This window comes from Salmo salar, chromosome 01, assembly GCF_965601325.2.
Source record: "Salmo salar chromosome 01, fSalSal1, whole genome shotgun sequence".
Classification (NCBI taxonomy): Eukaryota; Metazoa; Chordata; class Actinopteri; order Salmoniformes; family Salmonidae; genus Salmo; species Salmo salar.
The window spans coordinates 138435407-138458398 of NC_138291.1; the positions used below are offsets into that span (position 1 = coordinate 138435407).

General features: G+C 43.8%; 1 protein-coding gene across 3 annotated transcripts in view; it reads left to right on the forward strand.

Moving 5' to 3' along the window:
* LOC106561104 (contactin-associated protein-like 4) overlaps positions 1–22992 on the forward strand; it is a 210218-nt gene that overhangs the window by 139747 nt on the left and 47479 nt on the right. For all 3 annotated transcript variants that reach the window (XM_045688516.2, XM_045688526.2, XM_045688535.2), the window contains 5 exons: positions 1931–2128; positions 4545–4701; positions 7248–7375; positions 8280–8450; positions 11148–11369. In XM_045688516.2, the coding sequence (XP_045544472.2) occupies positions 1931–2128; positions 4545–4701; positions 7248–7375; positions 8280–8450; positions 11148–11369 (876 nt within the window). The remainder of the gene's footprint in view (positions 1–1930; positions 2129–4544; positions 4702–7247; positions 7376–8279; positions 8451–11147; positions 11370–22992) is intronic.

Genomic DNA, 22992 nt, shown 5'->3' on the forward strand with positions numbered 1-22992 from the left:
GAATACACACCCAGGACTGCTACTTCAATAACAAATGTTGGTTTGGTCCAAAATAATCCATCGTTATATCCGAATAGCGGCGTTTTGTTCGTGCGTTCCAGACACTATCCGAAATAGTAAAGAAGTGTCACGCGCATGGCGCAATTCGTGACAATAAAATTCTAAGTATTCCATTACCGTACTTCGAAGCATGTCAACCGCTGTTTAAAATCAATTTTTACGACATTTTTCTCGTAGAAAAGCGATAATATTCCGACAGGGAATCTCCTTTTCGGCAAACAGAGGAAAAAATCCCAAAGGCGGGGGCGGTCGGGGTCACGCGCATAAGCTAGTGTCCCTTGATCGGCCACTTGAGAAAGGCGATAATGTGTTTCAGTTTGGGGCTGGAATGACGACATTCTGTTTTTTCCCGGGCTCTGAGCGCCTATGGACGACGTGGGAAGTGTCACGTTAGAGCAGAGATCCTTAGTAAATGATAGAGATGGAAAAGAAGTTCAACAAATGGTCAGACAGGCCACTTCCTGTAAAGGAATCTCTCAGGTTTTGACCTGCCATTTGAGTTCTGTTATACTCACAGACACCATTCAAACAGTTTTAGAAAATGTAGGGTGTTTTCTATCCATATGTAATAAGTATATGCATATTCTAGTTACTGGGTAGGAGTGGTAACCAGATTAAATCGGGTATGTTTTTTATCCAGCCGTGTCAATGCTGCCCCCTAGCCCTAACAGGTTAAACCTCAAATACACTATATATAGAAAAGTATGTGGACACCCCTTCAAATTAGTAGATTTGGCTATTTCAGCCACACCCATTGCTGACAGGTGTATAAATTCGAGCACACAGCCACGCAATCTCCATAGACAAACATTGGCAGTAGAATAACCTTACTGAAGAGAAGAACTTGACTTGCCTGCACAGAGCCCTGACCTCAACCCCATCGAACACCTTTGGGATGAATTGGAACGCCGACTGCTAGACTGGCCTAATCGGCCAAAAGCAGTGCCCAACTACAGTAATGCTAGTGGCTGAATGGAAGCAAGTCCCCGCAGCAGTGTTTCAACATCTAGTAGAACGCCTTCCCAGAAGAGTGGAGGCTGTTATAGCAGCAAAGTGGGGTACATCTAAATGGCCACCTACACTGGCGTATGGTACTGGCTTATTGCCCGCCAGTGGCGCTTTAGTTATCTCTCTCACTGACGGAAACAGATCGACACATTTAGGGTGCAGTTGATGGCTCTCAGTAAGTAACTGAGCTGTGAGCTGTAGCTTCAGAGGGTGCGTGCCTGCATTCCCTACAGGACACCTACACCAGGTGTTGCAGGAAGGCCAAAAAGATCATCAGGGACCCCAGTCACCCAACTCACGCTCTGTTCTCCTCGTTTCAATCACTGAGACGCAGGCAGTACAGGAGCATCATGGCAAAAACTTGAAGACTGGCCAATAGTTTCTACCCTCAGACCATCAGGTTGCTGAATAGCCACGCTACTCCCCCGGTTGAAAACTGAATAGCCACGCTCCTCCTAGGGACATCCTTCACCCCCATTTATTTATTCATCACTGCTACAGTTGTTATGATGTACGTATATAGGGCTATTTCTATTGTTGTTTTTTATTATTATTTTCATTATTTTATTTCACTTAGTCCTGCATGTTGTACCCTGCAATCACACCTGCAACCACTTACATGTGACCATTAAACACTCTGAAACTGAATCTGAATCTCTGGGTGGGATCCCAGATCATCTGACAGGATTCCAATCCTTCAGGGCTGGCACCAGCAGCTATCGGAATCATCTCATCTTCCCACCCACCCCATCCCATCCCTATTTTTCAGAGTGTCTTTGTTATCATTAACATTTGCATAATGATGTAAAATGATCGTAGGGGTTCCCTCCATTTCTCTGTCTCTCTCTCTATTCTCCTCCAGATAAAACATGGATGGTGATCCAACACAATAACACGGAGCTAACCAAATTAAAGGCCTCCTCTGGGATGAATCAGCATTTAGCCTATTTTAACTATTCGGCCGATGCGGAACAGCTCGGGGCCATAATTACCCAGGCAGAGCACTGCGAGCAGGAAGTCGTCTACCACTGTAGAAAGTCACGCCTCTTAAACACACCAGGTAAGCCCTTTTATTAACAGTATTGATCCCAGCCAGCCATAAAGGTCAGGATGATTAAAAAGCTGCTCACTCGGTCGGCTGTGAGTCAGTGCATGCGTCCCATATGGCTCCCTATTCCTTATTTCCCTATCAGGGCCCATAGGTCTCTGGCCAAAAGTACTGCACTATATAGGAAATAGGGTGCCATTAGGGAGACACTCTGTGAGAGTGCTGCACGCCACACGCAGAGCTTAAACAGACGTCACAATTTGATTATTATGCTCTTTGTTGCAAACTAATTTAGGTTTGGAGGGGAGATGTATTTTCTTTGAGTAATGTATATATGCTTAACACCATTGTGTTGTGATAGAATATTCACAATTTCTGGAAACGTTACATGTTTATGCACTGACTGAGTTAGCTTTTAGGTGATTTTTTTGGAGTATCGTTGATGTTTGCCATGTGGTATTCATTTGTAGGTTTGTCAACCTTGTCATTACTATTTTAGACCTGCAAATGAACATGAAACAAGGCAACGCACAGCTTCACAGAGTAATTGCTGTTCATTAGCTATCTCGTTACTGTAGAGGCTGACTGAGAGAAGAGGAAAACAATGTCAAAGCTAAATAAATAATGCTGGAAAATGTCAAATGAAGAATAATGAGGGGAGCGTGTTGGAAGCACTTTGGAGTCGATCTTGCTTTTTTGTGGAGGTCCGAAACTGGTGACTTAAACCTCTTACATCTAGACGTTCCGCTAGCGGAACACCTGCTCCAATATCCAATGATAGGCGTGGCGCGAATTACAAATTCCTCAAAAATACAAAAAATTATATTTTTCAAACATATGACTATTTCACAGCATTTTAAAGACAAGACTCTCCTTTATCTAACCACACTGTCCGATTTCAAAAAGGCTTTACAGAGAAAGCAAAACATTAGATTATGTCAGCAGAGTGCCCAGCCAGAAATAATCACACAGCCATTTTTCAAGCTAGCATATAATGTCACAAAAACCCAGAAGACAGCTAAATGCAGCACTAACCTTTGATGATCTTCATCAGATGACACACCTAGGACATTATGTTATACAATACATGCATGTTTTGTTCAATCAAGTTCATATTTATATCAAAAAACAGCTTTTTACATTAGCATGTGACGTTCAGAACTAGCATAACTTCCGGGGAATTTACTAACAATTTACTAAATTACTCACGATAAACGTTCACAAAAAGCATAACAATTATTTTAAGAATTATAGATACAGAACTCCTCTATGCACTCGATATGTCCGATTTTAAAATAGCTTTTTGGTGAAAGCACATTTTGCAATATTCTAAGTACATAGCCCAGCCATCACGGGCTAGCTATTTAGACACCCGGCAAGTTTAGCCTTCACCAAAATCAGATTTACTATTATAAAAGTTTGATTACCTTTTGTTGTCTTCGTCAGAATGCACTCCCAGGACTGCTACTTCAATAACAAATGTTGGTTTGGTCCCAAATAATCCATCGTTATATCCGAATAGCGGCGTTTTGTTCGTCCGTTCCAGAAACTATCCGAAATGGTAATTCAGGGTCGTGCGCATGGCGCAATTCGTGACAAAAAAATTCTAAATATTCCATTACCGTACTTCGAAGCATGTCAACCGCTGTTTAAAATCAATTTTTATGCAATTTATCTCGTAAAAAAGCGATAATATTCCGACCGGGAATCTCCTTTTCGGCAAACAGAGGAAAAATCACAAAGACTGGAGAGGCCAGGGCACGCGCCTAAGCCCACAGTCCCTTGATCGGCCACTTGAGAAAGGCGATAATGTGTTTCAGCCTGGGGCTGGGATGACGACATTCAGGTTTTTCCCGGGCTCTGAGCGCCCATGGAAGACGTAGGAAGTGTCACGTTAGAGCAGAGATCCTTTGTAAAAGATAGAGATGGCAAAGAAGTTCAAGAAATGGTCAGACAGGCCACTTCCTGTAAAGGAATCTCTCAGGTTTTGACCTGCCATTTGAGTTCTGTTATACTCACAGACACCATTCAAACAGTTTTAGAAACGTTGGAGTGTTTTCTATCCAACGCCAATAATTATATGCATATTCTAGTTACTGGGCAGGAGTAGTAACCAGATTAAATCGGGTACGTTTTTTATCCAGCCGTGAAAATACTGCCCCCTAGCCATAACAGGTTAACCATTCTCTATAAAACACTCTTGCTCTCCTCTTGTTCCAGTCTTTTTGTGGAAAGTGTATCTTTTATATATCATCAGTGTTGTCATTGCAAATAGCGCTTATTAGTCTCTAGGTAAAACACATCTTGTCCGATCTGTTTAGGAGACATTTGCAATACCTTGAGCTTAATGTTTTTACATTAGAGCCCAAAAAGTTTTGGAGTCTGTAGGGTTTTTGAATAAGTGTGTGTGTGTGTGTGTGTGTCTCAGATGGATCTCCGTTCACTTGGTGGGTGGGACGTACAGACGAGCCCCAGACGTACTGGGGCGGGGCAGTACCAGGGAGCCAGCAGTGTGGCTGCGGTCTTCAGGGTAACTGCATCGACTCAGACCACTACTGCAATTGTGACGCTGACCGCAAAGAATGGTACAATACCATCACCAATACGACTCTCATTCTCTATATTTTTCCCTTGTTCCTTCGCTGTCTCTTTTGTCCTCATTCTTTCCCTCTCTTCTTCTCTCTCGCTCACTTTGCTTATTTCATCCTCCTCTTCTGAATGGCAATCACCACTACTCTTCAGCTCCTTTACCCCATCCTTTCCTATGTCTTTTCCTCCCTTACCCTCTTTCCTATATACTGTTTGGTTCCCTTCCCAAACAGGCTGTAGTATAACATGCAGTTATACTCTACTGACTGAGATTCGCCTTTCAATATTTAATCTTATTCAGAAAGGGCCTTGTTCTCTCACCGGCATTTATATTTTTAGATATAATTTGTATAGCCCCCACCACAGTGTTATAAGCCTGCAAGAACTTAAACATCATCTGAAAGTAAAAATAAACATAATTTGGATGATGGTTGTTGGTATTTGCACAATTTCCTTTTCTATTGCCTATTCTAAAGTTATGGACTGCAGACATGGGTTCAAATCAGTGGAGGCTGGTGAGGGGAGGACGGCTCATAATAATGGCTGGAACGAAGCAAATGGAATGGCATCAAACACATGGTGATACCATTTCACTCTTTCCACTCCAGCCATTACCACAAGCCCGTCCTCCCCAATTAAGGTGCCACCAACCTCTTGTGGTTCAAATAATATTTGTTTTCTTTCAAATACTTTGAGTGCTTGATTGAGCCTGCCTGGTGGTGCCAGATGTGCACGGTTTGCACTTTTGGGACTATTTCATTGGTTCCAATAAACCAGGTCAATCAGTTGCAGCTAAAGTATGCCAAACAAAAATATAAACGCAACATGTAAAGTATTCCAGAAATGTTCCATACACACAAAAAGCTTCTTTCTCTCAAATACTGTGCATATTTGCGAGGTGTGGCATATCAAGAAGCTGATTAAATAGCATGATCATTACACAGGTGCACCTTGTGCTGGGGACAATAACGGGCCACTCTAAAATGTGCAGTTTTATCACACAACACAATGCCACATGTGTCTGAAGTTTTGAGTGAGCATGCAATTGGCATGCTGACTACAGGAATGTTCACCAGAGCTGTTGCCCAAGAATTGAATGTTCATTTCTCTACCATAAGCCGCCTCTAATGTCGTGAGAATTTGTCAGTGTAACCACGCCAGCCCAGGACCTCCCTATCCGGCTTCTTCACCGGCGGGATGGTCTGAGACAAGCCACCTGGACAGCTGATTACACTGTGGGTTTGCACAACCGAAAGATTTCTGCACAAACTGTCAGAAACCGCCTCAGGGAAGCTCATCTGCGTGCTCGTTATCCTCACCAGGGTCTTGACCTGACTGCAGTTCGGCGTCGTAACCGATTTCAGTAGACAAATGCTCAACTTCGATGGCCAGTGGCACACTAGAAAAGTGTGCTCTTCATGGATGAATTGCGGTTTCAACTGTACCATGCGAATGGCAGGCAACATGTATGGCGTCATCTGGGCGAGCGGTTTGCTGATGTCAACGTTGTAAACAGTGCCCCATGGTGGCGGTGGGGTTATGGTATGGGCATGCATAAGCTACAGACAACGAACACAATTGCATTTTATCGATGGCAATTTGAATGCACAGAGGTACAGTGACAAGATCCTGTGGACCATTGTGCCATTCATCTGCCGCCATCACCTCATGTTTCAGAATGATAATGAACAGCCCCATGTCGCAAGGTTCTGTAAACAATTCCTCGAAGCTGAATATTTCCCAGTTATTCCATGGCCTGCATGCTCACCTGACACCACCCATTGAGCATGTTTGGGATGCTCTGAATCGACATATACGACAGCGTGTTCCAGTTCCAGCCAATATCCAGAAACTTCGCACAGCCATTGAAGAGGAGGCACAGGCAACAGTCAACAGCCTGATCAACTCTATGCAAAGAAGATGTGTCACACTGCATGAGGCAAATCGTGGTCACACCAGATATTGACTGGTATTCTGATCCATGTCCCTACTTATTGTTAAGGTATCTGTGACCAACAGACGCATATCTGTATTCCCAGTCATGTGAAATCCATAGATTACGGCCTAATTTATTTATTTCAATTGACTGATTTCTTTATATGAACTGTAAAATCTTTGAAATTGTTGCATTTTGTGTTTATATTTTTGTTCAGTGTATTTAAAAGATATGAGATACAAGTACTATTTGAACACAGGTCTGATGGACTAAACAGTTTTTTTTTTACGTTGTACGTTGTTACTCTGTTGTTGTAACACATCCTTCCTCTCTTATTTCACAAGTTTACATTTATTGTGCTGGAGGGTGAACTAAGCGATTTTCCCTTAGATAGGCCAGCTGCAAAGTCAAAATTGCCTATACTGTAAAAATTAAGGAAAACAAACATTTGGTTAGTATTAGGCATTTGGGTTAGCAGTGTGGTTAAGGTTACGGTTAGGTTTAAAATCAGATTTTATGACTTTGTGGTTGTGCCAGCTAGTGACCATTCTGCCTGCAGAACAAGATTCATGATGAAAAGCGCTAACCTGCTCTGAGTTCCAACAGGGCTGCTGACTCTGGCCTGCTCATCCATAAGGAGAATCTACCAGTCAGATGGGTGGTGGTGGGGGATATACAGAGACCTGAATCAGAGGCAGCCTATAGAGTCAGCCCACTTAGATGTCATGGCGACAGTAAGTACCAAGCGATAAAATAATAAAGATAGAGTGTGTGACTATCTATACTCCCAATGATTTATTGGCTCGCACTAACATTTTGGCACACAGTGCCTTCCTGTGTGTGGGTTAGATACTAAGTATAATGTCAATCAGTCATTTTACTGTATCAGTCTATTATTTACTCCATTACTGACCCTCCACAGATACATTGACTGGGCCATACGATATGTCAGTCTATCTGTCCATTATATCCTATATGGAAATGGAGTATGTGCAGTACACACAGGCTGTGATTCAAACAAATGCAGATAAAACGACCTGCGCACAGCAATAGACTGCCAGCTGCTTTACTCTGAGTTCTCAGCTCAGTCATTCGTTCCACACCTGTTTGATGGTAATGCAACATTCTCTTCCTCTTGCACTCTGGTTATGCATGTAACCTAATTATGTGAAGGGAAATACCACATTAGCAGAATTGTAACAAAAACAATAATGTTCTCTCTTTTATGTTGTTATGCTGATGGCAGTAGGTAGTTGTTGTTGTTAATTACACAATAATGAAATAACCCCGTCTCTTTGTTATTCCTAATTGCAGCCTTGGTTACCTACAAATATTACTCTTAGTAAATTAGACATAAATGGGGAAAACGATGGTGGAATGTTTTTAAGACTAATTAGTAAAAACGGTTGTCTTGTTTGTGTGCCTGACATTCTCAATGGATCATTATAATGGACTGAGTTGGGGACAGTATACTCTTATTTAATTCTCAGTCTATTTAGACCCTTTTTACAATTAGCAGCCTTTTGCTCAAGGATTGGTACATACAAGATGTACAACAGCATAGAAGACAAAAAAAACATAAAAGTATTAACAGTATAAATTGTAATTATTATGTACTATTTGACTCATTCTTTTTAGAGAACTTCTGGAACGCAGCGTTCTTCAACAAAGAGACGTCGTACCTGCACTTCCCCACGTTCCACGGAGAGCTCAGTGCAGACATCTCCTTCCTGTTCAAAACCACCGCCTCTTCAGGGGTCTTCCTGGAAAACCTGGGCATTAAAGACTTCATACGGGTTGAACTCAGCTGTAAGTAAAGTGGATGATACCACTGTGGAGAGAATGCTTGACTCTATGGTTCATGATCAAGTGTTTCGGTGCAGGGTTCAAAAGGCATATAGACTGGGAAAGGAAAAGCTGCACTCACTAAAATTCACTGAACTTTTGTGGAGAGACCTGACCATGGCGTTCATCTTGAATGTAATAGGTCCTGAATTTGGCTTACAATTACTTGAGTGCAATACACATCTTCCAAAGGTGTTAGGCACAAGTTAGCTTGAATGCAATAAGGCCTTTAACATCTTTGAATGGTGTTAGCTTGATTTAGTTTGAATGCAATGCACATCCTCTTCGATCATGATATTAGAAAATGATTAAGCTTGAATGCAATACACATCTCCGAAAATTCTTACAATATTATTTGGCTTGAATGCAGCACATCATCTTTCTCCATGGCATTGAACATGATTTGGCTAATTAGGTCAGCTCATTGTCAGAGATATTGCAGTTGCAGAGATTGTAAAGCTCTAATACTCTGAACGGTGCTTTCTAAAGATGGTCTATTTGTAAAGCAGCGGTAAAGCGTGAAACTCCTTTTCTGAGACAACATATGATAGAGAGTCTGTGGCGCTACACAGACATCATGAGCATACTCTCCTTGGGGAAATTATGGGACTGCCATTGTTAAAGCGAAGCACAGACTTTGGCGCTGATATACTTAATTTATGTTGACTCCTGTTTAGATAGAACTGCATTACTATGAGTCCAGAGTAAGAAGTTTTGTCTCTAAATTATGGTCTGGCGCTGTGACTGTTATTGTTTCATATGCCTTCTCCTGGTCCCATGACAACAAATCCACACTCTGGTAGAATCCCCATGAGCCTTTGCGATTGGAGGATGCCGACTTAGGAGGGAAGAAGCCTTTTCTATTCTGTATTGTCAGGACTGATTTTTTTGGACATCTGTAGCGGAATGTTAACATTGTCGTCGCGGTGCTAGATGTTATTGTCTATAGAGACAATTGCCAGGGCTGATGGATGGGAGGCCTGCATAGAGAGACCTTCCAGGGTGTAGGGGTATGTTCCTGCTGTAATGACCCATTCTACAGATGTAGGATCTTAATTTGAGCCAGTTTTCTACAGCAGAATAATTATCCAGCAGAAAATGTGAATTATTATGTGGATTATAATGAATGTGGATTATTGATACATTTTCGTAAGTGAAAATCAAGCCTGAAATTTCCATATGGGAATTAAACTTCAGAAGCCTTTTTAAACCTCAAATACACTACAAGTTTTAAATTTCCTGCATTGCATGATTGTTTTCCTGCGACAGGGTGATCAAACTATGATCCTACATCTGTACACGTCACTGACTTCACAGAGCTTGATTAAAGCTTCTGAATCCCACTATACTGAATTACTGGGGACACGGCATGACATGTACCTATTGTACAGAGAGACGTGTCTATTGTTGTGAGGTCACAGCCATACCATGTTATCGATTGAGCATCCATGTAGACTAGTAAAGGTTGCACAGCTGACTTAATCAAAGTATATCCTATGGAAATAGAACAATTTATATATATACATTCCCTCCCTAATTTATTGAACTGTGAATGTGGATGCTATTTTTAACCTTATCGTTGCCGTCACATTCCCTCAGACAAGGTGTGTGCTTGTGGGTGCGTTGGCATTGGTGTGTGTGTGTGTGTGTGTGTGTGTGTCTTAAGCGGCAGAAAGGTAAGCTAGCTGTGCAGTGAATACTAAAGAGATCAGAATAGATGATTAGCTTTTTCACAGAGTTTTTGTCGCCGCCATGCTGACCAGGGAAGTGTTTGATGACAAACTCTGGCCCTGGCCTCAGCTTCCTATGCACAGTGGTGTGTGCGTGTGTGCGTGCATGCTTGCATACCCTTGAGTGTGTGTGTGTGTGTGTGTGTGTGTGTGTGTGTGTGTGTGTGTGTGTGTGTGTGTGTGTGCTGTGTGTGTGTGCATGGGCGTTTGTGTACTGCCCTGAGCTTTTCCAAAATCCTATTCATTAACATGATCCATTCAGATAAGATCCCATCATCTTACAGATGGGCAGGCAGGAGGAGCATCAATTACCCAAAGAACATCCAACCATCTTGAGACAACTGTGGGAATTATTGGAGTCAACATGGGTCATCATCCCTGTGGAATGCTTTCGACACCTTGTAGTCCATGCTCCGATGAATTGAGGCTGTTCTGAGGACATGTTCCTAATGTTTTGTACACTCAGTGTATACATGTGATGATAGATCTCAGGGAGAGTAGAACTGGAACACAATGTTATCAGGCCACTTTGTACTGGTATTGGCATGACAACACCTCATATTTCTTTATTCTGTTGATACTCAAGGTCAAAGCAACCACCACATTCAATCAACAACGCTTCACAGAAAAGTGAAATAAAAGAAAGTCATATGATCTTGTCTGAGCAGTGAAAGTTATTATGTTGTCAGGTTTCGCTCGCAGGGGCCAGATGAGGATTGTTATAGACATCGGAAATAAAATGTCCAGAAAAATATTGAGATGTCCAGGGGGTTTAATTTTGGTGTCATTTGATAGTTATTTGGCTGTAAAAAGCTCTGCTGCTACTCTGTTAGTGGGATATTTAACCACCCATCCAAATGCTACTCATCTGGTGTGTCTGACCATCTCTCCTTCTCTCCCCCATCCTCCTCTCTCTCCCTCCCTCCCACAGCTCCGATGGAGGTCGTCTTCTCGTTTGACGTGGGCAATGGCCCCTTTGAGGTGCGTGTGGAGACGGGCGGCATGGCGCTAAATGACAACAGGTGGCACCGCGTTCGAGCGGAGCGGAACGTGAAAGAGGCTTCACTGTGTGTGGACGCTTTCCCGGGCGCCACACAGAAGGCCCCCGCCGACGGTCACATCCATCTGCAACTCAACAGCCAATTATTTGTAGGTAGGAAAACCCAGCTGCTTCAGACTGCTACTTCTCCCTCATTAGAGGAATGGAAAAACACCAGACCTGGGTTCAAATGCTATTCAAAATGTTTCAAATACTTTGAGTGTTTGCTCTTGCCTAATCTCTCGTGGACAGACTATGTAAACATAAATGGTACTGTAGATCTGTCATGATACAATGGAATGCGTGAGATAACGAACAGCATTAGTTCCAGTGCTTTGGACAAATCACGATTTCGCAGATGTTAGTATCTTTGAATTCCAAAAGGGGAAGGGACATTTGGCCCATAGACTTACCCGTAACTTGAAAAAATAGAGAGGTTGGAGCCCGGTTCAGATCCTCGTTCTCTCTGTTCTCTTAACATGTATGGATCCAGAACTTAACCAAGATTATCTTTAGCCTGCCCTGGGAGTGCCAGATAGGTGGGGTTTACAGTTTTGAGGCTATTCTATTGGTCCATTAAACCAGGCAAGCTAAATCAAGCACATACAGTGCATTTGGAAAGTATTTAGACTCCCTCACTTTTTCCACATTTTGTTACAGCTTTATTCAAAAATGAAATATTTTTTTCCCCCTCATCAATCTACACACAATACCCCATAATGACAAAGCAAAAACTGTTCATTTTTTATTTTTGCAAATTTATAAAAATAATTCAGACCTTTTACTCAGTATTTTTTTAAGCACCTTTGAAGCACCATGTCTCAATTGTCTCAAGGTTTAAAAATCCTTCTCTAACGCGTCTCCTCTCCTCCCCTTCATCTACACTGATTGAAGTGTATTTAACAAGAGACATCAATAAGGGATCATAGCTTTCACCTGGATTCACCTGGTCAGTCTATGTAATGGAGAGAGCAGGTGTTCATACTGTTTTGTACACTCAGTGTAAATGCCTCAGACAGAGCTACTAGCCTTTCCACATCCACCAGCCTTACCCACACTTAGAATCAAAGGGAGGGGGGCGTCTGTAATTTGTAAGCCGATGGATTAACGTCTACTTTAGCAGTCTCCCAAATGGCACCCTATTCCCTAGAGTGTACCCATTGGCCTTGGTCAAAATAAGTGCACTACATAGAGAATAGGGTGTCATTTGGGACACAAACTTTGAGTTGGGGCACCATGTGATTCTGTTTGCTCTGCCAGTGGTGAACAGAGACTCTGAATCCATAGCTTCCAAATATTGGTGTGTGAAATATTGTGCAATTTCTCTCCTTTTTTGAGTTTTTAGTACTGTACAGCATAGTGCATATGTGAAGTAAGTACTTAGGAGAAGAAGGCCCGAGCTTCTAATAGTAAGATGCAGTGATTTTTTAAAATGTATTTTACCTTTATTTAACTAGGCAAGTCAGTTAAGAACAAATTCTTATTTACAATGATGGCCTAGGAACAGTGGGTTAACTGCTTTGTTCCAGGGCAGAACAACAGATTTTTACCTTGTCAGCTTGGGGATTAGAACTAGAAACCTTTCAGTTACTGGCCCAATGCTCTAACCACTAGGCTACCTGCCACCTATTGAGCAGCCTCCATCACATTATTGGCAAAATGCCATTCCTCTGTGGTTTCCTATTCGATGTGCAGGTGCTGAGCTGACTGTTTCCTGAACAATAATCACATTCAATAAATAACCATGAATCACGCTGCTGATGGGCTTTGGATCATGCGGTTCTACAATAGGAGTGTGTGTGGTTGCGTGTGTATGTGTGTGTGCGCAAGCCCTCCAATTATTTTCGCATATTTTATTTTTACACTAAACGTTATCAGATCTTCAACCAAAACCTAATATTAGATAAAGGGAACCTGAGTGAACAAATAACACAAATGTGGTACTTGTCAAAGACTTCAGCCACCCAAGTCATAGACTGTTCTCGGCAAAAGGACACTTGACTAACCTTAACTAGAAACAATAATGTGTAGACTATCACATCAGAAGCTCTATTTTCCCAAAATGCTCCTGAATAACTTCTACCCCATTGAAGACTGTTGAACAGTTTATCAAATGGCTAGCTGGACTATTTTCGTTGACCCACTTTTTATTTTATTTGCACAGGCTCTGCACACTCACTGGACTCTACCCACACACATACTACACTGACTCTCCAACACACACACACACACACACACACACACACAATCAGTCAAAAGTTTGGACACACCTACTCATTCAAGGGATTTTCTTTATTTTTACTCTTTTCTACATGGTAGAATAATAGTGAAGACATCAAAACTATAAAATAATACACATGGAATCATGTAGTAACCAAAGAAGTGTTAAACAAATCAAAATATGTGAGATTCTTCAAAGTAGCCACCCTTTGCCTTGATGACAGCTTTACGCTATCACGTTTCAGGTATGACCCAGATGCAGACTGTCGAAGAAACAATATTTATTTCTAATACAGGGGCAGGCAAACAACGGGTCAAAGGCAGGCAAGGGTCAGTAATCCAAAGAGGGTGCAAAGGGTCCAGAACGGCAGGCAGTCTCACGGTCAGGGCAGGCAGGGGTCTGTAATCCAGTTAGGTGGGGCAAGGTATAGAATGGCAGTCAGGGTCAGGGCAGGCAGAATGGTCAAAACCGGGAAGGACTAGAAAACAGGCGCAAGAAACAGGCAGGAGCAGGGGAACAAACGCTGGTAGGTTTCACAAACAAAACAAACTGGCAACAGACAAACAGAGAACACAGGTTTAAATACACAGGGGATAATGGGGAAGATGGGTGACACTTGGAGGGGGGTGGAGACCAGCACAAAGACAGGTGGAACAGATCAGGGTGTGACATGCATACTCTTGGCATTCTCAGAAGGGCGCGATATCAGTCGACCAGATGCTATTTTGCACTAACGTGCGAAGGTAACCATTTTTTGAAGTGATTTGTTTTACAATCATATGAAAACATCATGACAGCTAATGAGTTCTGACTAAACTTGGAATATTGTTAATTAGCAGGTATCCTATTGAAATATTGAGTGTTATAGTCTAGGATCTTCACCAGAAGTTAATTACATTTACATTTAAGTGATTTAGCAGACGCTCTTATCCAGAGCGACTTACAAATTGGTGCATTCACCTTATGATATCCAGTGGAACAACCACTTTACAATAGTGCATCTAAATCTTTTGGGGGGGGGGGGGGGGGGGGGGGGGTTAGAAGGATTACTTTATCCTATCCCAGGTATTCCTTAAAGAGGTGGGGTTTCAGGTGTCTCCGGAAGGTGGTGATTGACTCCGCTGTCCTGGCGTCGTGAGGGAGCTTGTTCCACCATAGGGGTGCCAGAGCAGCGAACAGTTTTGACTGGGCTGAGCGGGAACTGTGCTTCCTCAGAGGTAGGGGGGCCAGCAGGCCAGAGGTGGATGAGCGCAGTGCCCTCGTTTGGGTGTAGGGACTGATCAGAACCTGAAGGTACGGAGGTGCCGTTCCCCTCACTGCTCCGTAGGCAAGCACCATGGTCTTGTTGCGGATGCGAGCTTCAACTGGAAGCCAGTGGAGAGAGCAGAGGAGCGGGGTGACGTGAGAGAACTTGGGAAGGTTGAACACCAGACAGGCTGCGGCGTTCTGGATGAGTTGTAGGGGTTTAATGGCACAGGCAGGGAGCCCAGCCAACAGCGAGTTGCAGTAATCCAGATGGGAGATGACAAGTGCCTGGATTAGGACCTGCGCCGCTTCCTGTGTGAGGCAGGGTCGTACTCTGCGAATGTTGTAGAGCATGAACCTACAGGATCGGGTCACCGCCTTGATGTTAGTGGAGAACGACAGGGTGTTGTCCAGGGTCACGCCAAGGTTCTTAGCACTCTGGGAGGAGGACACAATGGAGTTGTCAACCGTGATGCGAGATCATGGAACAGGCAGTCCTTCCCCGGGAGGAAAAGCAGCTCCGTCTTGCCGAGGTTCAGCTTGAGGTGGTGATCCGTCATCCACACTGATATGTCTGCCAGACATGCAGAGATGCGATTCGCCACCTGGTTATCAGAAGGGGGAAAGGAGAAGATTAATTGAGTGTCGTCTGCATAGCAATGATAGGAGAGACCATGTGAGGATATGACAGAGCCAAGTGACTTGGTGTATAGCGAGAATAGGAGAGGGCCTAGAACAGAGCCCTGGGTGACACCAGTGGTGAGAGCACGTGGTGCAGAGACAGATTCTCGCCACGCCACCTGGTAGAAGCGACCTGTCAGGTAGGATGCAATCCAAGCGTGGGCCGCGCCGGAGATGCCCAACTCGGAGAGGGTGGAGAGGAGGATCTGGTGGTTCACTGTATCAAAGGCAGCAGATAGGTCTAGAAGGATGAGAGCAGAGGAGAGAGAGTTAGCTTTAGCAGTGCGGAGAGCCTCTGTGACACAGAGAAGAGCAGTCTCAGTTGAATGACCAGTCTTGAAACCTGACTGATTTGGATCAAGAAGGTCATTCTGAGAGAGATAGCAAGAGATCTGGCCAAGGACGGCACGTTGAAGAGTTTTGGAGAGAAAAGAAAGAAGGGATACTGGTCTGTAGTTGTTGACATCGGAGGGATCGAGTGTAGGTTTTTTCAGAAGGGGTGCAACTCTCGCTCTGTAGGAGGAATGTATATGGTGGAGGCAATTAAGCTTGGAATGTATTGAGTAAAGGAAGGGCAATTACATGTGGCAGGCACTGATAAGGGTGGAGAGATGTGGTTTAGTGAGGAAGGGGGCCAAGGTCAGGTCAGGTCACATTAAGGGAGAAGGAACAGTTTATTGCCTGCATCTTTTAACTTCCTGCCTAGCAATAAATATGTTTACAGAGGAGATTCCACCCAAATTGGGTTATATAAACTCAGAAAAAAAAGAAACGTCCCTTTTTCAGGACCCTGTCTTTCAAAGATAATTCGTAAAAATCTAAATAACTTCAGATCTTCATTGTAAAGGGTTTAACCTGTTGGGGATAGGGGGCAGTATTGACACGGCTGGATAAAAAACGTACCCGATTTAATCTGGTTACCACTCCTACCCAGTAACTAGAATATGCATATACTTATTACATATGGATAGAAAACACCCTAAAGTTTCTAAAACTGTTTGAATGGTGTCTGTGAGTTTAACAGAACTCATTTGGCAGGCAAAAATGTGAGAAGGTTTCATTCAGGAAGTGGCCTGTCTGAGAAGGTGTCGTTCTTCTTGTCTCTGTTTATTGAAGAGTGAGGATCTTAGCTGTCCCGTGACACTTCCTACGGCTGCCATAGGGTCTCAGAAGGCGGTAAAAAGCTGAATCGTGGCTTTGCAGGCTCTGGCTGAAAAAAAGTAGCGCGTTTGGGTAGTGGCTGGTTACAGTACTGTGAGACTCATGCTCGTGCCCGCGTCGACCGAAAGCTTTGTTTACTTTCCTCAGTTTAGCTAAATGGACATTCCCGGTCGGAATATTATCGCTTTTTTACGAGGAAAATGGCATAAAAATGGATTTTAAACAGCGGTTGACATGCTTCGAAGTACGGTAATGGAATATTTAGATTTTTTTTGTCACGAATTGCGCCATGTGCGCGACCCTGATTTACCATTTCAGATAGTGTCTGGGACGCACGAACAAAACATCGCAATTCGGATATAACGATGGATTATTTTGGACCAAACCAACATTTGTTATTGAAGTAGCAGTCCTGGGAGTGCATTCTGACGAAGACAACAAAAGGTAATCAAACTTTTATAATAGTAAATATGATTATGGTGAGTGCTAAACTTGCCGGGTGTCTAAATAGCTAGCCCGTGATGCCTGGGCTATGTACTTAGAAAATTGCAAAATGTGCTTTCACCAAAAAGCTATTTTAAAATCGGACATATCGAGTGCATAGAGGAGGTCTGTATCTATAATTCTTAAAATAATTGTTATGCTTTTTGTGAACGTTTATCGTGAGTAATTTAGTAAAATGTTAGCGAATTCCCCGGAAGTTTGCAGGGGGTATGCTAGTTCTGAACGTCACATGCTAATGTAAAAAGCTGGTTTTTGATATAAATATGAACTTGATTGAACAAAGCATGCATGTATTGTATAACATAATGTCCTAGGGTTGTCATCTGATGAAGATCATCAAAGGTTAGTGCTGCATTTAGCTGTCTTCTGGGTTTTTGTGACATTATATGCTAGCTTGAAAAATGGGTGTCTGATTATTTCTGGCTTGGTACTCTTCTGACATAATCGAATGTTTTGCTTTCGTTGTAAAGCCTTTTTGAAATCGGACAGTGTGGTTAGATTAACGAGAGTCTTGTCTTTAAATAGCTGTAAAATAGTCATATGTTTGAGAAATTGAAGTAATAGGATTTTTAAGGTTTTGAAAATCGCGCCACAGGCTTCAACTGGCTGTTACGTAGGTGGGACGAATTCGTCCCGCCTAGCCCATAGAGGTTAAACACTGTTCCCCTTCTTGTTCAATGACCCATAAACAATTAATGAACATGCGCCTGTGGAACGGTCGTTAAGACACTAACAGCTTACAGAGGGTAGACAATTAAGGTCACAGTTATGAAAACTTAGGACACTAAAGATGCCTTTCTACTGACTCTGAAAAACACCAAATGAAAGATGCCCAGGGTCCCTGCTCATCTGCGTGAATGTGCCTTAGGCATGCTGCAAGGAAGCATGAGGACTGCAGATGTGGCCAGGGCAATAAATTGCAATGTCCGTACTGTGAGATGCCTAAGACAGCACTACAGGGAGACAGGACGGACAGCTGATCGTCCTCGTAGTGGCAGACCACGTTTAACAACACCTGCACAGGACCGGTACATCCGAACATCACACCTGCGGGACAGGTCAGGGTGGCAACAACAACTGCCCGAGTTACACCAGGAACACACAATCCCTGCATCAGAGCTCAGGCTGTGCGCAATAGGCTGAGAGAGGCTGGACTGAGGGCTTGTAGGCCTGTTGTAAGGCAGGTCCTCATCAGACATCACCGGCAACAATGTCGCCTATGGGCACAAACCCACCGTCGCTAGACCAGACAGGACTGGCAAAAAGTGCTCACCACTGATGTGTCTCGGTTTTGTCTCAACAGGGGTGATGGTCGGGTTCGCGTTTATCGTCAAAGGAATGAGCATTACACCGAGGCCTATAGGTGGAGAGGTGGAGAGTCCGTCATGGTATGGGGCGGTATGTCACAGCATCATCAGACTGAGCTTGTTGTCATTGCAGGCAATCTCAATGCTGTGCGTTACAGGGAAGACATCCTACCCCCTCATGTGGTATTTCCTGCAGGCTCATCCTGACATGACACTCCAGCATGACGATGCCACCAGCCATACTGCTCGTTCTGTGTGTGATTTCATGCAAGACAGGAATGTCAGTGTTCTGCCATGGACAACGAAGAGCCCGGATCTCAATCCCATTGAGCATGTCTGGGACCTGTTGGATCGGAGGGTGAGAGCTACGGCCATTCCCTTCAGAAATGTCTGGGAACTTGCAGGTGCCTTGGTGGAAGAGTGGGGTAACATCTCACAGCAAGAACTGGCAAATCTGGTGCAGTCCATGAGGAGGAGATGCACTGTAGTACTTAATGCAGCTGGTGGCCACACCAGATACTGACTGTTACTTTTGATTTTGACTCCCCCCCCCCCCCCCCCTTGTTCAGGGACACATTATTCCATTTCTGTTAGTCACATGTCTGTGGAAGTTGTTCAGTTTATGTCTCAGTTGTTGAAACTTGTTATGTTCATACAAATACTTACACATGTTAAGTTCGCTGAAAATAAACACAGTTGACAGTGCGAGGATGTTTCTTTTTTTGCTGAGTTTGTATACTACCACTGGTGGAATATGTCTTTGTCTATTCAGCTGTTCGATCCTTTGGGTGAATAAACTTGGTTGGAGCTTTAATAGTTGTTGAAAATGTCTTACTCTGATATTTAGAGTGGTTGTGTTCACTGGTTGTGTTCATACCACATTAAGAGACTGGAATCTTACTGGTGCTGCCAGTTATGAACTGACCTGTATTTTGTTTAAAATAAGGATTTTTTCGTCATGGAAATGTTTGGATATACAGTGCCGTTAGAAAGTATTCATACCCTTTCACTTATTCCACATTACAGCCTGAATTCAAAATGGATTGAATAGATGTTTCTTTACTCACCCATCTACACACAATACCCACATAATGACGGTGAAAACATGTTATTAGAAATTTGGAAGATTTATTGAAACTGAAATAGAGTAATATCGCATTTAAACAAGTAGTCACACCCCTTTGCCATGATATTTTCTAAATTGAATTGACATGATTGGACATGATTTGGAAAGGCACACACCAGTCTATATAAGGTCCTACAGTTGACAGTGCATGTCAGAGCAGAAACCAAGCCATGACATCGAAGGAATTGTCCGTAGAGCTCCAAGACAAGATTGTGTTAAGGTACAGATCTAGGGAAGGGTACCAAAACATTTCTGCAGCATTGAAGGTCCCCAAGAACACAGTGGCCTCCATCATTCTTAAATGGAAGAAGTTTGGAACCATCTAGACTCTTCCAGGCTGCATGGTCAAACTGGTCAAACTGAACATTCGGGGAGAAGGGCCTTGGTCAGGGAGGTGACTCTGATAGAGCTCCAGAGTTCCTCTGTGGAGATGGGAGAACCTTCCAGAAGGACAACCATCTCTGCAGCACTCCACCAATCAGCAGGGCTTTATGGTAGAGTGACCAGACGGAAGCCACTCCTCAGTAAAAGGCACATGATAGCCTACTTGGAGGTTACAAAAAGGTACCTAAAGGACTCTGACTATGAGAAAAAGATACTGGTCTGATGAAAAAAAGATTTAACTCTTTAGCCTGAATGCCAAGCGTCACGTCTGGAGGAAACCTGGCACCATCCTTACAGTGAAGCATGGTGGTGGCAGCATCATGCTGTGGGGATGTTTTTCAGCGGCAGGACTGGGAGACTAGGCAGGATTGAGGCGAAGATGAATGGAGCAAAGTACAGAGAGATCCTTAATGAAAACATGCTCCAAAGCACTCAGGACCTCAGACTGGGGGCGAAGGTTCACCTTCCAACAGGACAATGACCCAAAGCACACAGCCAAGACAATGCAAGAGTGGTTGCGGGACACGTTTCTGAATGTCCTTGAGTGGCCCAGCCAGAGCCTGGACTTTAACCTGATCGAACATCTCCAGAGCGACCTGAAGACAGCTGTGCAGCAACGCTCCCTATCCAACCTGACAGAGCTTGAGAGGATCTGCAGAGAAGAATGGGAGAAACTCCAAATACAGATGTGCCAAGCTTGTAGCGTCATACGCAAGAAGACACTAGGCTGTAATCGCTGCCAAAGGTGCTTCAACAAAGTACTGAGTAACGGGTCTGATTTACTTATATCAATGTGATATTTCCTTTTTTTATTCTAAAAACCTGTTTTGCTTTATTATTATAGGGTGTAGTTTTGTAGATTGATGAGGAAGGAATAAGGCTATAACATAACAAAATGTATAAAAAGTCAAGGTGTCTGAAATCTTTCCGAAGGCACTGTATATTGGGGGAAGGGTATAAAAACATTTCTAGGGTGTTGAAAGTTTCCAAGAGCACATTGTTCTCCATTATTGGGAAATTGATCTAATATGGAACTATCCAGACTCTGCCTAGTGCATGGCCGTCCTACCCAAACTGAGTAACCGGGCAATAAGGACATTGGTCTGGCAGGTGACAGAACTACAGAGTTCCTTGGCTGAGATGGGAGAACCTGTCAGATGGAAAAAAGTCTCTAAAGCACTTCACCAATCTGGGCTTTATGGGAGAGTGGCCAGACGGAAGCCATCCCTGAGAAAAAGGCATATAACAGCATGCCTGGAGTTCACAAAAAGTCACGTGAAAGCATAAGGCAAAATATTATGTGTTCTGATGAGAAACAAATTAAACTATTTGGCCTGAATACAAAGCGTGATGTCTGGAGAAGTCCAGGCTCAGCTCATAATCCATCTAACACCATCCCTACCGTGAACCATGGTGGTGGGAGCATCATGCTATGGGGATGCTTTTCAGTGGTAGGGACTGGGTGACTGGTAAGGATAGAGGGAACAATGAATGGAGCCAAATACAGACAAATCCTTGAAGAGAATCTGCTTCAAAGTGCAAACGACCTTAGACTGGGGCAAAGATTTATGTTCCAACAGGACAATGGCCAAGCCTATAGCCAAAGCAATGTTGGAATGGCTTCATAACAAGAATGTGAAAGTCCCTGAGTGGCCCAGATTTGAATCCCATTGGAAATATATGGAAAGACTTGAAGATTGCTGTTCAGAGCTTGAGAAAATCTGCAGGGAAAAATGGGAGAAAATACTCAAATCCAGATGTGCAAATATGCTACAGACCAAGAAGACAACTCACAGCTGTAATTGCCACCAAAGGTGCTTCTACAAAGTATTGACTTGGGAATACTTTTTTAAATTAGATGTTTTTGTGTTTCATTTTCAATATATACTGCTCAAAAAAATAAAGGGAACACTTAAACAACACATCCTAGATCTGAATGAAAGAAATAATCTTATTAAATACTTTTTTCTTTACATAGTTGAATGTGCTGACAACAAAATCACGCAAAAATAATCAATGGAAATCCAATTTATCAACCCATGGAGGTCTGGATTTGGAGTCACACTCAAAATTAAAGTGGAAAAACACACTACAGGCTGATCCAACTTTGATGTAATGTCCTTAAAACAAGTCAAAATGAGGCTCAGTAGTGTGTGTGGCCTCCACGTGCCTCTATGACCTCCCTACAACGCCTGGGCATGCTCCTGATGAGGTGGCGGATGGTCTCCTGAGGGATCTCCTCCCAGACCTGGACTAAAGCATCCGCCAACTCCTGGACAGTCTGTGGTGCAACGTGGCGTTGGTGGATGGAGCGAGACATGATGTCCCAGATGTGCTCAATCAGGTCTGGGGAACGGGCGGGCCAGTCCATAGCATCAATGCCTTCCTCTTGCAGGAACTGCTGACACACTCCAGCCACATGAGGTCTAGCATTGTCTAGCATTAGGAGGAACCCAGGGCCAAACACACCAGCATATGGTCTCACAAGGGGTCTGAGGATCTCATCTCGGTACCTAATGGCAGTCAGGCTACCTCTGGCGAGCACATGGAGGGCTGTGCGGCCCCCCAAAGAAATGCCACCCCACACCATGACTGACCCACCGCCAAACCGGTCATGCTGGAGGATGTTGCAGGCAGCAGAACGTTCTCCACGGCGTCTCCAGACTCTGTCACGTCTGTCACGTGCTCAGTGTGAACCTGCTTTCATCTGTGAAGAGCACAGGGCGCCAGTGGCGAATTTGCCAATCTTGGTGTTCTCTGGCAAATGCCAAACGTCCTGCACGGTGTTGGGCTGTAAGCACAACCCCCACCTGTGGACGTCGGGCCCTCATACCACCCTCATGGAGTCTGTTTCTGACCGTTTGAGCAGACACATGCACATTTGTGGCCTGCTGGAGGTCATTTTGCAGGGCTCTGGCAGTGCTTCTCCTGCCCCTCCTTGCACAAAAGCGGAGGTAGCGGTCCTGCTGCTGGGTTGTTGCCTTCCTACGGCCTCCTCCACGTCTCCTGATGTACTGGCCTGTCTCCTGGTAGCGCCTCCATGCTCTGGACACTACGCTGACAGACACAGCAAACCTTCTTGCCACAGCTCGCATTGATGTGCCATCC